The sequence below is a fragment of the Malania oleifera genome, chromosome 3 (genome assembly GCF_029873635.1).
Source record: "Malania oleifera isolate guangnan ecotype guangnan chromosome 3, ASM2987363v1, whole genome shotgun sequence".
In the NCBI taxonomy this organism is placed as follows: domain Eukaryota; kingdom Viridiplantae; phylum Streptophyta; class Magnoliopsida; order Santalales; family Ximeniaceae; genus Malania; species Malania oleifera.
Window position 1 is genome coordinate 123,157,913 of NC_080419.1, and position 15,812 is coordinate 123,173,724.

At 31.3% G+C, this 15,812-nt stretch overlaps 2 protein-coding genes across 2 annotated transcripts; one reads left to right on the forward strand and one right to left on the reverse strand.

Annotated features, from left to right (window-relative positions):
- The first annotated feature begins 3,998 nt into the window (after nt 1–3,998).
- LOC131150917 (23 kDa jasmonate-induced protein-like) lies at nt 3,999–6,617 on the forward strand. Its single transcript, XM_058101993.1, has 2 exons — nt 3,999–4,608; nt 6,259–6,617. Exons 1-2 carry the CDS (start codon nt 4,171–4,173, stop codon nt 6,451–6,453), a joined length of 633 nt encoding a protein of 210 aa, XP_057957976.1. The 5' UTR covers nt 3,999–4,170; the 3' UTR covers nt 6,454–6,617.
- A 1,882-nt stretch (nt 6,618–8,499) lies between these two features.
- On the reverse strand, nt 8,500–11,695 carry LOC131150918 (uncharacterized). The gene is made up of 3 exons (XM_058101995.1): nt 10,858–11,695; nt 10,555–10,618; nt 8,500–9,081 (listed from the first exon to the last, which is right to left on the reverse strand). The coding sequence occupies exons 1-3, from the start codon at nt 11,397–11,399 to the stop codon at nt 8,830–8,832; spliced, it is 858 nt and encodes a 285-aa protein (XP_057957978.1). The 5' UTR covers nt 11,400–11,695; the 3' UTR covers nt 8,500–8,829.
- Nucleotides 11,696–15,812: the final 4,117 nt, after the last annotated feature.

Below are 15,812 nucleotides of genomic sequence, written 5' to 3' on the forward strand. Positions count from 1 at the left end.
TTTGGTAAATGGATAATTAGGTGGACCATCACATCAAAGAATGCTGGCGAAAATATTTTCTCCATTTTGCATAGTATGATTACATTGTCCTCATCTAACCGTTCAAGTACCTTTACACTCACTTTCTTTTAGAGCAAATGTTGGAAGAAGATCCCCAGCTCAATCAGCACGAAGCGAACATCTTCAGTCAAGTGTGCATGAAGGAAAACGGGCATAACCGGTTGTAGAAGGACAAGACAGTCATGAGTTTTCATTCCTAACATCTTCCCTTCCTTCGTGCTTAAGCATCGAGAGATGCTGGGTGCATATCCATAAGGGAACTTTACTGACGTCTACGCGGTTCTCTCTTTGCCTCTGATTCAGTACCTTCGTGTATTCGACACAAGTACATGTACTAAATATGATCTGCAAAGATAGAATGCACTAGGAACAACAAATAGGTTAATATCATCAAAACAAATTAAACTAATTATGTAGCCACCCAGTCTAACACCATTTATATGGATGATGATGATGTAGTAACTTAGGGCGGAGATGATAGACATATAGGACGATAATGGGGTAGGAGACTGGATGGAGATGACCAGCAAGGAGATGGTAGACGCAGACGGTAGCCACCCCGACACCGGAGACGACCTACGTGCATGTGGCACTTGAGTAGGCATTTGTTGTATATGTACTTTACCCCTATATTGCGTTGTATAATAGTCAGATTCTTTTGATTTTATTTGTATAGCCTCATTGCATTATTTCTGTATAATTGGGGATGTTTATTTCTTGTTCCCTAATATGTATATATAATTGGAAACTACTGCTTGCATAATCTCAATGTATGCAGTTGTGTATGAATTGAAAGTTGTGAAATACTGTTATCAATTGCCAGAATTTTTACATTAATTCAACATAGTGTGAATGTCAACACTGGTGTATGAAAGTTGTGAAAATATTGGTATCGATTGCCGATGAAAATTGTTTTCTTTGAACAGGTGCAATTATGAATGGATATACTCATTTTTAAGAGGAGACTCTACCGAAAATTGTACAATAATTTAATGTACTGTGAATGTGTGTTTTGTCATATTTTTTAGATCTCCTTCCTTTTTATCTTTGTTGCTATTATTTGTGATCATATAGATCGCTTTGTATTTGTATAAATGTTACCTAAGTACATTATCTTCAACTCCATATACTACTGTTATCGATTGTTGGAATTTTTTCATTAATTCAACGTAGTGTGAATGTCAACATTGGTGTATGAAAGTTTTGAAAATACTAGTATCAATTGCCGAGGAAAATTGTTTCCTTTGAACAGGTACAAACATGGATGGATATACTCGATTTTAGGATGAGATTCTGCCGAAATTTTTATAGCAGTTTATCGGGTCATATATTCCCTAAAGGTAGAAAACTAAGTGATAAAGGTTTTTATTCAAATTGCATTCTTTTTATGATTTTTTGAATTCAATGAAATCAATTGAAGTCGATATCTATAGATCCAGATAATTCTAATAAGAAATTTATATTTTTCATGTAGTGAAACACGTTGGATGGTACAACGATTTTTAAGCAAAACCCGCTCATGGTCCAGTGACTATTTAAAACTAACTGAATGATCCATCGTCTTTTAACTAAAAATCGTTGGACTATCCAATGAGTTTTATGATGCATCAAAGTGAGAAATAAAGTTATTACCGAACCTTTTATTAAATATTTTAATATTAAAAAAATCAAAAAAAGGAAAAAACTCCCAGACTTTGTCTCATTATATGAGACGTTAGTTTATCAATTGTCATGGATAAAGAATACACATGTTTTATTTTGACAGATGAGAAAAAGGCAAATGTGGTCAAGCCCATGTGAGCCCTATAGTCCCTAAACTATTGTCTCCCTCAGTCATTTCGAATATTCTATTTTAATTAAGTTAGATTGGGCAAAAGATATTTATTCCTTCAAATTTATTAAAAAAGTTCATTATTAGGTTTCAAAATTTTCATGGGATAATCCTAAAATTTTATAAATATAAGAGATCTATTAAAAAAACATAAAATTCATTTTAAAAGATTAGTCCTTTTGTAAAATATAAGAAGAGGTTTGTATAAGTAAAACTAGTGTTGAATAGAATGAAAAAATATATTATGAATATGTAAAAATAGAAAATCAATTCCGTTGCATTTCATTTCACTCTTATGTACCAAATAAATTATTTGTAGTTTGATATAATGAAAAATATTATTATTTAATTATATATATATATATATATATATATATGTATGTATGTATGATTAAGGATGTAATGATTATCTTTTTTGAATTAATTATAGTAATAAAGTTTGTAAGTGTATATAAAAGTTTGAAAAAATGTTAGATGATTTCATATATTGTTTAGATGTTTTTTAAAAGAAATTGGTTGATCATTCAATGCTATAATTGAATTTATAAGTAAAAGAGTAAATATTAGAATTTAATTGTAGTATTTAATATTTTATACTCCGTTTGGAATAAGGATTTTACTTGAAAAAAGGAAATAAAAGGAAAGAAAAAGAAGGAGGAAACTCATTTTTCTTTGTATTTCCCTTCTATATTAAATTCTATTAAAAATGAAAGTTTGTTTTATATGATTCAATATTGAGAAAAACAAAACTTTGTATGTGAATTTTATATATTTTTTATTTTTTTTCCTACTTTTCTCGATAACCAAAGATAAAAACGTGGATGGTCCATAAAATGTTGTCGTAAAATAATGTCACTTGTGTTGATTAAATAATTAGTAGACTGATTTTCAAAGTACTTTATTTATTTATTTTTGATGAATTGAGAGTCAAAATTGGACAAACACTTCAAATCCTCATAGGCAATATCAAATTGGGGAATGAAACATTGTCGTCTCACCCATTTACACATCTCAAGTTATTCATTAGGCAAATCACAAGTTAGGAATCGAACTTCGGACTTATCTTGAAGTTATCATCAAAACCCAACTTTATCCTTACAACTTCATTAGAGACCCAACTAAGTGTTTCAATTATTATTTCTTCTCAAATAATGCATGAATATTTTATTGGGAATAGGATATCAATTTGGGAATTTTATAACTAAACACTAAATAATAGGGCTGCTCTAATTATTGAATGACTCCAAAAGGTGTAGAGATAAGAAAAGGCTCACATCCTTATTTATAGTAAGCTCGTGATCATCATGAACAATGACCCAGCTCATTGACAAAGGGTCCACTCAAATTAATTGCAAAGTACCAAAAAGAAATGAATATATAAAATTTAATTGGACAATTAGAGGCATGCAAAATTACCTAATACGCAAATATCCAACATTAATTAATTTCTATGCCAATGCATCTTTAAATTTAATTGTAGTGAATATTTGAATCCTTCTATGTAATCTCCTTTGCTCTACGCCAATACATACTTTCGAATTTCTCATCTTTAAATTTAAAAACAATGAAATACTTGAAATAAGTACTATTTACTTTTTTCAAAAAAGAAAATATTGAAGAAAATTTTGATTAGTATATATATTTATTAGCAAATATAGTATTTATTTATAAGTAGATTTATATTTACTTTTATTCATTCATACGGATCAATCTAAGCCCAACCCTCCTATCTAATAGTTCAATTGAATTCTACTTAACTTGACTAATTTTGCCAATTATAATCTTGTTATGTATAACAAAATTTTGTTTTGCCGACCTAGAATAAATATGCATGCACACGTGTTTGGCTCTAAAACGTCCCTTGCTCGATTTGTCAAGCAATCATAATATAATGATCCCAACAATCAAATAGTCTACCATATTTTGAAATATTGTAAAAATTTGCATCTTTTTTTGTTTTTCGTTTTTTGTTTTTTGTTTTTTGTTTTTGTTTTTTGTTTTTTTTTTACAAATTTTCAAGATTTACTTAATTTCTTAAAACATAAAAGGGGGCCACATGTTCTCAACACAAAAAGAAAAAAGAGAAAAAGAAGAACTCCTTATCCCTATTCTGCACATGTAATTCACATTAATATTTTTAGTGTGCTCAAGTAGAATTTCGCGGCACCTTTCGCGTATCTATATAAAGCGCAATACGCCGGGCGGACATCCCACGTCTTAGTGTTACATAGTAGTATAGCACATACTTCTTAATTCCGTAGTAAACACGAAGCACAAAAATGTCGTCCAACGTGTTTGGGATTCCAATCACCGACGAATACATAAACGGATTGCCGGGCGCTCCTGACATCATAACGCCGGCGGTGAGGGCGCAGTATGCCATGAACTACATCAACGACGGCAGCAAGAACGTCGAAGCGCAGACCTACGTCGACAACCTCAAATCCCAGTACGGCAGCGGAATCACCTGCCGTGTCGTGTTTTACAACGCCACCGGCGGCAACCTCACCTACGTCACCGCCCACGACTACCACGGCCACATCGGCGCCGCCCCTTACCCTCTCAAGTTGCAGAACGGCCAGTGGGGCGCCTTTCTCCACGTCCATGGAACCCTGGTTGGATGCTCCGGCGCCGCCGTCTACGACGGTGTGAACGGAGATGGAGATGGCCGCGACTGGATGATGGCTTGGTCCATCCCTCTCATCGGACATAACCACGTACGTAATTACTCTCCATTTTCCTCTACAACGTAATGAATTAGAAAATACAACAAGAAGCGATGAAGATAAAGTTAAAATTTTATACACTCAATTAAAATTTTAGATTTTAAAGTAAAATTTTAATCAGGTCAAAATATGTCTGTGGATGGACATAGTTAATTAATGAGGGTTTTGTCTTTTAAAAAAAGAACAGAAATATGTAAACATTGGGGTGAGATAAACGTGAGGACTATGAACATATTTTTGGAAAAATATTAATTAGAAACTACCTCATTTCTTTTAATTAATAGAGTAAAATCTAACAATATTTCCTTGATTTTTTAGAATATGACACTTCACCTTCTTAATTTTAAAAATTATCAAAAACCTCATGTGATTTGATTTTAATAATAAAGTCAACCTTTCCTAAATCAATAGCTAGACTACGGTAAAGTTCATATATGAAAAAAAATGAAGTTCACAAAAATAAAATGAATTTTTTTTAAAAAAATAACATCAACTTATAAGTTAAGTTGAGAAAATTTGCCTATTAAGTATAATATCATAAAAACAAACCAGTAAGAAAACTGGTAACTTTGGTTCTCAAATTAACAGTTTGGTTGATTTAGATTAACCATTGATATTCTCATGACAACATAACTAATTCCATTATTATTTCAAAAAAAAAAATAAAAATAATACAGATAATAGTATTGCTAGTTACAAAATGTTTGTCAGTTAGTTATATTGGGAATTGGCTTGCTTTTGGGAGGAGGTGATGCAATATTTCATGACATAAATTAGAGTCGTGATAAAATTGAGAAAGAACAACAAACTTGCCAAGTTGGACAAATTGGCTCGAATCGTAAGATCAATTAATCAATTTAAATTTAAAATTTTAATTAATTTATATTTTTATTTTAGACATAAATCAATTTTATAATTTTAGTTTATGAAGCATGAACTTGAGTTTTTTTATTTTATAATATTTTTTGACATTATCTTTGACAAATTATTATAATTTTAAAGTATTATATATATATATATATATATATATATATATATATATTAGTCATTTAATTTTTACAAAAATTGTATATAACAAATATTTTGAAAGATTATAATTATCTAAGTTGTTTTTTTTTTAGTTTTATTAGTATTATTCATTTATTTTTCTTTCATAAATTTTTAACTTTTTTTTTAAACAAATAATATAATGGTGTTATCATACATATGTCAACCAATTGATTTAAACTGATCGAACTAGTTCATTTGGTTAACTTGAAAATTAGTTGGATGTACAATTTGCTTACCAATTAAAATTTTAAATCATTGTAATTAACTAATAAATTCCCCAACTTAATTTATTTAATAGTTGGTATTTTCTTAATCTATTTTATCCAAATTAAATGAAAGTGTAAATATGTCATTTAGTTAAATTAAATTTCATTTTTTTACCTCAAATTTAATAGTCAATTAATAGAATGTTCTTTTTATCCATAAAATTAAATCTTAAGAGGTTATTTAATTAGTAGTTTTCAAAAACTCAAGGATAGAGTGTCATATGCAAAGATATATATATATATAAAATACTAACAAAATTAAGTGATGATATCATATCTTCTTTTAATTCATGAATTCTAACCTATTTGTATTTTATGCATGCAGTCCTTTACTGAAGTACGTGCTTCTGGTCACTACACTTCGGATGTTTGGAGCATAATTTCTAAAAGTATGGAAAATGCTGGACTTGAAACAGAAGACACTTGGGGTGGATGTTCCTCAAAAACAATAATTGGTGAAGGAACTTCTCCGGCTTATTCTGCAATATTTACATTGGAAGGCACTACGTTCCTAACCTAATGGGGTGGAGTGCTTTAATTGCATTTTAGCAACTATGAACAATTATGTAACACACGTTGCGTGTCTTTATAATCACATGATCTCTAATAACATAATTGTTATCAATAATCAATAATGTTACTCTCCATAATCTATTGCAATGTGATAAAAAAATATTTCAATTATTGCGCTTGTATGTCGTTGATGTCTTTATGCACATGATTGATTATGTGTAGTAATAAATAGAATATGTTTATGTGTACCTTTTGTTTATTTATTTACTTATTTATGATAGAATCCCTCTTAATTCATAAGATAAAATCTTGATTCACGCTCGCATCATGAGAAATGGTGTGTGTATAGTATATTGCGAAAGAGAGAAGCTTGATGTTTGGGAGAGGTCTTGTATTTGGAATTCCACAGATTTCCTACCTCTCTCCTCCATCACATATGATTCACACAAGAGAGATGGTGATGATAGGGAGAATGCCTTTTTTTTTTTACTAGAAGAGGACGGCACCTTCATTTATTTATTAATATACATTCACTTTTGGCAGAAAAATACCATGGTTCCATGATAAGCAAAAGGTAGATTAAAGAAAAACCCTCAAAAAAAAAAAAAAAAAACAACACTAGCAACCAGCTGGAACTTTAAAAAATGCTTCAGTCAAGTTGAAGATCCAAGATTTTAGAGGCAAAGAATTCTCATTCTTCACAACAAGAAGCCGAAATTTACTAGATCTTTGAATTACTAGTCGGAATGCATTCCATGGCTTGTGTTATGCCTCTTTGAAATTGCGCAAGAAGGAGGACAATGGATGGGGTTAACACCCAAAACATGGAGTATTAAGACATAGTTGTGTAGATGGATTACAAAATAGGGGAAGGTGTTCTTAAGATTAATGGAAGAAATTTCTAAGAAAAGTTGTCGTTAGAGATGTGGCTCATATTGAATGGAACGCATGCACCAGGAAAGCATGGTGAAGTAAAGAATAAGGAAGCTGGTTGCAGGAAGAAACCGTCGACCTTTTCAGTCTACAGAAGGAACAACTCTCTATATTTAAAATTTCATTTGGTGCAGATCACAAATTTTTAAATTTGGAGATTAGTAGATTAAAGCATTTGGGGGTTTTTCCTTTGAGATTTGCTACAGAAGTGTTTTAGATATATTTTATATCTTTTGTGCGCGCGTAGTGTTGATATATAAACAATTATTTGTAACTCTTGATGTATGCTTGACAATTTGATAGTGATTGCTCCTGTGGACATAGGCACTAGGCACATTGTCCAACCACGTAAAATTTTGTGTCTTTGATTTTATTGCTTTCCATTATTCTCATTATGATCAATTGTTCTGTATATTCATCGTTGGTTGCTTGTATTACTTGTTTTGATTCAATTTGGTTCTTCCGCTGTGCATTGACATTGACATTCAGACCACTTTGCACAACTAATTGGTATCCGAGCTATTGGTTGCAATGATTGAGATTTCTTTGGTAATGTTTGATATTGGTAAGTTTGATGGAACGAGAAATTTTGTACTTCGGCAAAGGAGGGTTAAGGATGTGTTAGGGCAGTAAGGTATGGTGACGACACTATACGAAAAATAACCGGAAGACATGGATGACACCAATTGGAATGAGTTGGAAGCGAAAGTTGTAACTACTATCATACTTTTTCTAGCCAATGACATGATGTATCATGTCATGGATAAGGAATCACTGGCATTAGTTTGGCTGAAGCTCGAGCTAATACATGTCCAAGTCTTTATTGAACAAGTTGTATCTTAAACATTTTTCATGTTCTAGACTATTCTCGTCTGAGGAATGGACATCTCTTTTAATGACTCATGTCATTCTTTGCAATTGAGTTTCATTGAAATTCAAACAATATATTATAGAATGACCTTAGGACTCCAATTTTTTAGGTTATAGAGGAATATGGCATTTGACAAATTTTTTTTCCTTTTTTTTAGACCTTCATTGTCTTCCATTAAACTAATTATTTTTAAAAAAAAATGGAAGAAAAAGACACAATTATACACACAAGAAAAAAATAGACACAAAGTTATACATAAGCTGATAATAGGCACATTTATTTATAGTGAATTTGCCTTAATACAAAAGATAAACCCTTGATTCACAACCCATACAAGCAACTTTGTGAGTGCGGAAACATAGATAGACTCTCCATGTAGAATTACAAAATGATATTTTAGTGTTTGAACTCAATAAAGTGATATGAAATTCACATGAAACCACATGCTTCACTAGTGTGGATTTGAGCACTAATATGACATTATATAATTGGTAAATTGCAAATTTTATGTAAAAGTTCAACCAACACCCCCCCCCCCCGGGGAAAATTATTTATCTTTAGAAGTATGCACTTATCAATTTATGGAATTGGCATTAGGATCTTCAGTTCCATCATGTGCAATCGCACGAGCCAAAGCCACACCATCTGGTAGGGGAGAGATGTATCACGTGTCGCTGTTTTAAATTTGTGATCAGACAAGTATATATCCCACACCATTGACCCCACTTTGTAAAGCTTCACAGCATCACCTTTAACCTTAGATGTTGTAGACATCACATCCTTGATTGGAGATGATTCTCGCGCCAATGTAGCAATAATTGACTCATACATCTACACCATTTGTGTACACACAAATCATACACATATTTGATAGAAGAAAGTAATGATAGCAAAAGACATTAATCTCTACTAAGGTTTGGCATGACAATGATCTTTCCTAAGGTTTTCAAAATTTTGGGGATCTTTGTTGAGGTTTTAAGAATTTTAAGGGTAACCTTTAAGGTAAGAGGAGGTATGTGTTTTTTTTTTTTTTTTGGTAAATCTCAGTGAAAGTTTGAAAAATTTTTGAAACCTCATGATCGTCTCTGTCTTTTTTCTTTTTTTTTTTAAAAAAATTTTAGGGAAGATGAATGTCTTTTATCCTAAAATCTAATGGTGAATGAACAATTTCCATGTCAAAGTTAATTAAGTTGCGTTAATTTTAGGCTTTGAATTTGAATTTCAATATATTTGGATAAATTTAATACAATTTAATATTATATTTTATCCAAATCTATTGACAATTGCACGTGTGAGTTTGTCCTACATTGGCAAATTTAAGCAAATGATGGGTGCTTATATATGTGGGTGGGCCTCCTCTGGCGCTAACAAGTCGTATTAGAGTTGACGGTTTGTAACTCTTAGTGAGCAACGTCGTAAAGGTTGAGACATGAAGTTAATTCTCCTAATATGATAATAGTTAAAAGACAAGTGTGTGATCGAGGTCAATAAGGATCATCCAGGTTTGAAAGATGGATCCGAATAGGGTCAAGACGTAAGAGGTAGAATTGGTTCGGAGGCACGTAAAATGCAAATTTGAGGCATGTCAGGCATGGTGGTAAGACCTACTTAACCAACTTTTGGAGAATTGATATTGCTACCATCAGGAAAACAATTTCCGTTCAAAAGGGTAGTTGGAACTCGCAAGTGAGGAGATTGTTGAGAATTTCACTTGTAAATTTATCCCACATTGGAAAAATCGAGTGGATGATGAATGTTTAGATACATAATTGAATCCAAGACCCAATAAGTTTAACCTTTTTGGTCAAGTTAATTCTCACTTATGCCTATCAAACCTACCCACAGACTCCTTTAGTGCTAATAAAATCTAATACAAATTCAAATCCAAAATCTTTCCAAATATAATGTTAAAAGTTTTTAATGAATGAAATTTGTTCAAAGGTTTTTTTCTCTCCCCCCCCCCCCTCCAAACTAAAAGGATGGATGGAGTCGTTTAGCCAAAAAATAAAAATTGTCAAGTTAAGATGTCGCATTATAGAGCATTAATAACTATAAGTTTTATTACTTGGAATGAGATAGGAATAAATAATTTAATAGTCATTAATCTAATAGAGGAAAATGCTTTGGAAATTAAATGGTTAATTGATGACAAATGATTCATGTAACCAACCCTATGTAGTGGGACTTAAGGCTGGTTACTATTTGTTGTACTAACTAGCAATCTTATTTTCGATTGTTTTCAAGTGACAATTAATATTTAATTATTTGATAATTAACAATTGTAATGAACGTTCAATGACATACTTGTGCCTTTTGTTCCTCGTCTAGGTCCTTGAAGTGCCCTTGAAACCCAAGCTTGTCCACATACCTAATTAAATGAGTTAGCCAAAAAAAATTTAAAGCAAAAAATAAAAAATAAAAAAGATTAGCTAGTATTAAAAAATAAAAAATAAACACAAGCAAAATGCATTTTTTAGTGATAGACTAAAAAGTTAAAAATAAAAAAAATAAAAAAAAATAAAAAAAACCAATAACTCAGAATTAATAAATGTACAGAATGTACTAATTATGTATGTAGACATACAGTAGACAAGCATGTATGTATACCTTTGCACCAGCTTCTCGTATTTGATGCGTTCGTCCTTAAGCGCGGCGGAGAAGTTGGAGGAGAGGGTGCTATTGAACTGTCGGGTGTAAATCAACATGGCATTCTTGTACTGGACGACGCCATCGCCCACCACGACGACGGCCTTTTGGTCGGCGGCGTTCAGGTCGTCAAGGACGCTGAGGAGCACGTCCACGTGGTCGCGTATTTTCTGGAGGTAGTCCTTCCTGACGTGGAAGCTGGGGACGGTCTGGAGGGCGCTGTTGCAGCAGTTGACGATGTAGAGATGCAAGTCGCGTGTAATGGGGCCCTTAACGGCGTCGTCTTGGTAGTTGGTTACCACTTCTTGGCCGGTGGCGAGGAGGGCGAGGACGGACTCCTGGTTGGATTTGCTGTCGTAGAGGAACTCGTCGCGCTCCTTTTGGGTTTTGAAATTGGTCTGGTGGATGACGGTGGCTTCCTGGTAGCGGATTTTCTCGGCGAGTGTTCGCAGCTGATCGTCGTTCATAATCACGAGGTCGTTGTAATTTTTGCTGGCTTCCATTCTCAGAGAGAGAGAGAGAGAGAGAGAGAGAGAGAGAGAGAGAGAGAGAGAGAGAGAGAGAGAGGATATTTGGATATTTTTATGAGTTCAGTTGGTGGCTATGGCTGTAACTGCCGCTGGACGACGGGTATAAATAGGAGGATAATGGGTTTACACAGGACCAGAGACGGGGAGAAGAAGAAGAACAATAAGAAGGAGAAGAAGAAGAAGAAGTTGGTGAAATGACATTCAGCCACCTTGCCATTTTCTTAAGATTTCAATAATCTCCATAACTTCTCATCAGATTTCAAGAATATAAGAAAACTCTTTTGAAATTTATTAAAAAGATAGAAGTCTTCTCTTCAGAAAAAGGTTTAAATTTTAAAAAAGATTATTAATATTTTTGAAATATCAATGGAGTTTAATGAGATTTTTAAAATTTTAGGAATTGCCTTTATCTTTTTGACAAATTTTAGAGGAGATCAATGTATTTTGCTCTTTTTTTAAAAGAGAATCAGAGGCTAAATTCCACCTTGGTCTATTTCTAATCTTATATCCCTTTTTATTTTTTTTTAAGGATGATATATCAATATATCATGCATTTTAAACACTAAACTAATTTATCGTGATATATAAGCGACATTCCCTCTACTCTTCTCCACTTAAATGCTAAGTAATTATTTCAATGAAAATTGTAACTTTTAAGACTCAAACCTTAGTCATTTAACTAAGAGTACCTTGACCCTATGTTTCGAAAAAGTTTAAATTTGAATTTGTATTAAATTTGGATAAAATATAACATAAAATTGTGTTGAAATTTATCCAAATCCATCCAAATCGAATCTAAGACATGAAATCGATGCTCCTAAATGCACCATGACTTTAGGCTTTAATCTTATATTCTTTCATGTAGTTCTTTTAAGATTTCGAAGTTAAAAGTTAAATATGGAGAGGAACTATTAGGTCCGCTCAGAGTATTGGCTAACTGATGCAGCAAATCAATAAAAAAAAATAATTCTAGAGGTGAGCTCGTTGTTAGGAAACTCAAATATGAAATAATGAGAGCTCTTTTTACATAGCAACGGAGGATTAGTGCGGGTATGTACACTTGCACCTATAAGAAAGTTTAAATTAAGTTTTAATTATTAGGATGTATATGCATTCTAATTAAATTAGACAGTTATAATTATTTTTTGAAACACATAGTAAAATCATGTTGGTTCTAATGTCTATACTTGATGTATTTAATAATTTCTCATACTCTTTTTGTGCATTTTAATGCATAAAAGATAAGAAATTAAAATATTGATAAATACTTAGGTAGGTAGTGTTTGAGAGTATGAATATTGAGACTTGATGGATTTGAAGTTGTATGGACTGAAACAAAACTTAATATTGAGTCTTGTGTACATTTACATAAACCAAACTCGAAAATCAATACACCCAATTGCAGTATCTATGTGTTTGTATCAAAGTACTTATGTTCTGACTGCAACACATCTTTATTTTAAGATTGAAAATTAATTTCATGCATGAACAACTAAATATTAGTGATTAATTTCTTATATATTTTCGATCAACTAGCTAGATGGGCTTCTAAAAAAAAATTTAATTTTTAGAATTTATCTACATTATGAATCTTTTAGAAATTCTCTTACCCTATATTTAGAAAGGTCTTGTATTTTGATTTTGGTTGAATTTGGACACAATCTAATATAAAATGGTATTAAATTTATCTAAAGTCAAATTAAAGGTTCAAAATTTATGTTATTAGATATAGCGTTAAAATTAAATTTGTTAAAAAATTATTTTGAATTTAAGAGCATAAAGTTCAAGTCTTGTTCTTGAATTTAAATTTTAATTTTTGCAGTTACGCCAACTGAATTAAATTTAAACAACCAGACCCTTTTGCTCTAATTTTTATTAGTACTCATCAATTTCACGTGGGCGGAAACGACAAATTAAAATTATGTGGGACCATGCATCATATTCACAACTGATTAGTGTCGTATGTGATGGGAAGGAAATTCAGTGGGCGGGACCCGCTTCCAATCCATCAGCACGTCATTGTTCACTTCGAGCTTATCTCCGCAGGTTTTTTTTCACTTTTATTAATAGATCTTAATGCAAAGTGAGAACATAAGATTCTAAATTATTTTATATTTGGGTTTCATTTAATGTTTATAAAAAATGATCCAAACCTTTGATGAGGTTTATTTAAAATGTATAAATATTTTTTAAAATTTTTTTATCTATTTATAAAATATAAAAAAATATTTAAATTTTTTTGTCAAATCTTAAATAGGAGGTCTTTAAAATTTTTGAAAACTCAAAAGGATTATAAAATTTTAAAAATATCAAGAGAAGGGATTGTATTTTTGTCAAATATTAGAGGAAGTTAGTATCTTAGTATTTTTTACCCTAAAAATTATATAATTATTATTTTCATGAAAGTTTGTCTAAATTTTTTTTTTCCTTTTCGTTTCTACAAAAATGTCGAAAGGAAAAAAAATTAGGAGACTTAATTAAGGTATATATTGTTTTTCTCTGCTAAAATTGATATATATATATATATATATATTTATATAATGTATAAGACCTTTAACATTGTTGAAGTTGAAAATCGGATAACTTTCGTGAATCGTTCCATGATCGTGACCATGTGAAAATAAACACTCACAAATAGATTGGAAGACCTGAGATGTACTCTAAGGGATCACTCTGATATCTAAATAAGAGACTAACGGAATACTCTAAATTGCAATAGTAGAAAAGAGTAACTATGAGTGAGATGCTTACCTACTCTTAAAGTCCTTTTTTATAGTGGCGGAGGTTGGCCATCCATTAATTCAGTATTCATGGGCACATTATTGTGCTTGTGGGGGTTATAAAAGTTTTATGGATATTTACATGAAGGTTTTAAGTACGATTTTATAACTGCTCCCTTTTATAAATAGGCGTATTAAATTTTGCATGTTAGTTATGTTGCGGTATTTATGATGGTTTCATAATCATTCTTCCTTTTGAGCCAAATTGGCTCCCTCCAAGCCGTTTTTATTTTTTATGTTTTGCTAAATTCAAGTTGTATTTTTCTCCATTCGAGCTAACCCTTGGTTTGATCCAAGTCTCAATTCGAGCTGGTTTGGTCATGAGTTGTGCGCGTCCAATAGGGTAATCTTCGGGTCTCATGAGTTATGCATATTAGTTGGCTCAATTTGGTGACTAATGTTCATTTGTCTGTCTCATGAGTTGTGCTCAATCAGTTTAGTGAACAGTGTTCATTTAAATTTAAAAGCATAAAATTCAAATCCTATGTTTGAATTTAAATTTTATTTTTATTTTAATTTTTAAATGCAGTTATGCTTACTAAATAAAATTTAAACAAACCCAAATGTAAAGTAATTTAGAATCCTATGTTCTCACTTTTCAAATGCAATATAAATACATGTATAATTAAAAAAAATAGATTAATAATTAATACAAAACCTGTGAAGATAAGAAGTTAATGAACACTAACAAAAATTAAAGTAAAAACACTCACGTTCCTTTATGAACATTGTCTCCTATGAGGTTTATAAAAAACACAAACATAATCTCAAAAAATTTATCTATTTATAAAATATAAAAAAATATTTACGTTTTTTTTTTTTTATATAAATCTTAGAAGTTTTTAATATTTTTAAAATCTTAAGGGAGGTTTTTGAAATTTTAAAAACCTTAGAAAAAATGATTGTTTTTTTATCAAATGTCAGGAGAAGTTAGTATTTTAGTATTTCTTACCCTAAAAATTATATAATTATTAGTTTCACGAAAGTTTGTCCGAATTGTTCTTACAATTTTTTTCTTTCTTTTCGTTCATACAAAAATGTCATAAAAGAAAAAAAAATTAGGAAACTTAATTGAGGTATTGTTTTTCTTCTGCTAAAACTATATATATAATGTATAAGATCTTTAGCATTGTTGCAGCTGAAAATCGAACGATCATTGTGAATCGTTCCTTGATTGCGACAACCTAAAAAGAAACATTCATAAATTACTTGGAGGACCTGAAATGTACTCCGGGAATCACTTTGATGTCTAAGTAAGGGACTAATGGAAAGCTCTAAGTTGTAACAGTAGAAAGGGGTAGATATGTGTGAGTTGCTTACCTCCTTTTGAAGACCTTTTTTATAGTGGTGGAAATTGACCCTTCATCGGTTCTTATATTGATGGGCACATTATTGTGCTTGTGAGGGCTATAAAAGTTTTATGGATATTTATGTGGAAGTTTTAAGTGCGATTTTATGACCATTCGCTCTTATGAAAAGGTGTATTGAATTTTGCGTGTCGGTTACGTTGAAGTGTTAATGATGGTTTCGTAACCGTTCTTCCTTTTGAGTGAGGATATTTTGGGTATATCAGTTACCCCTCTTTAGTTTTGAATTTTTGAAACAA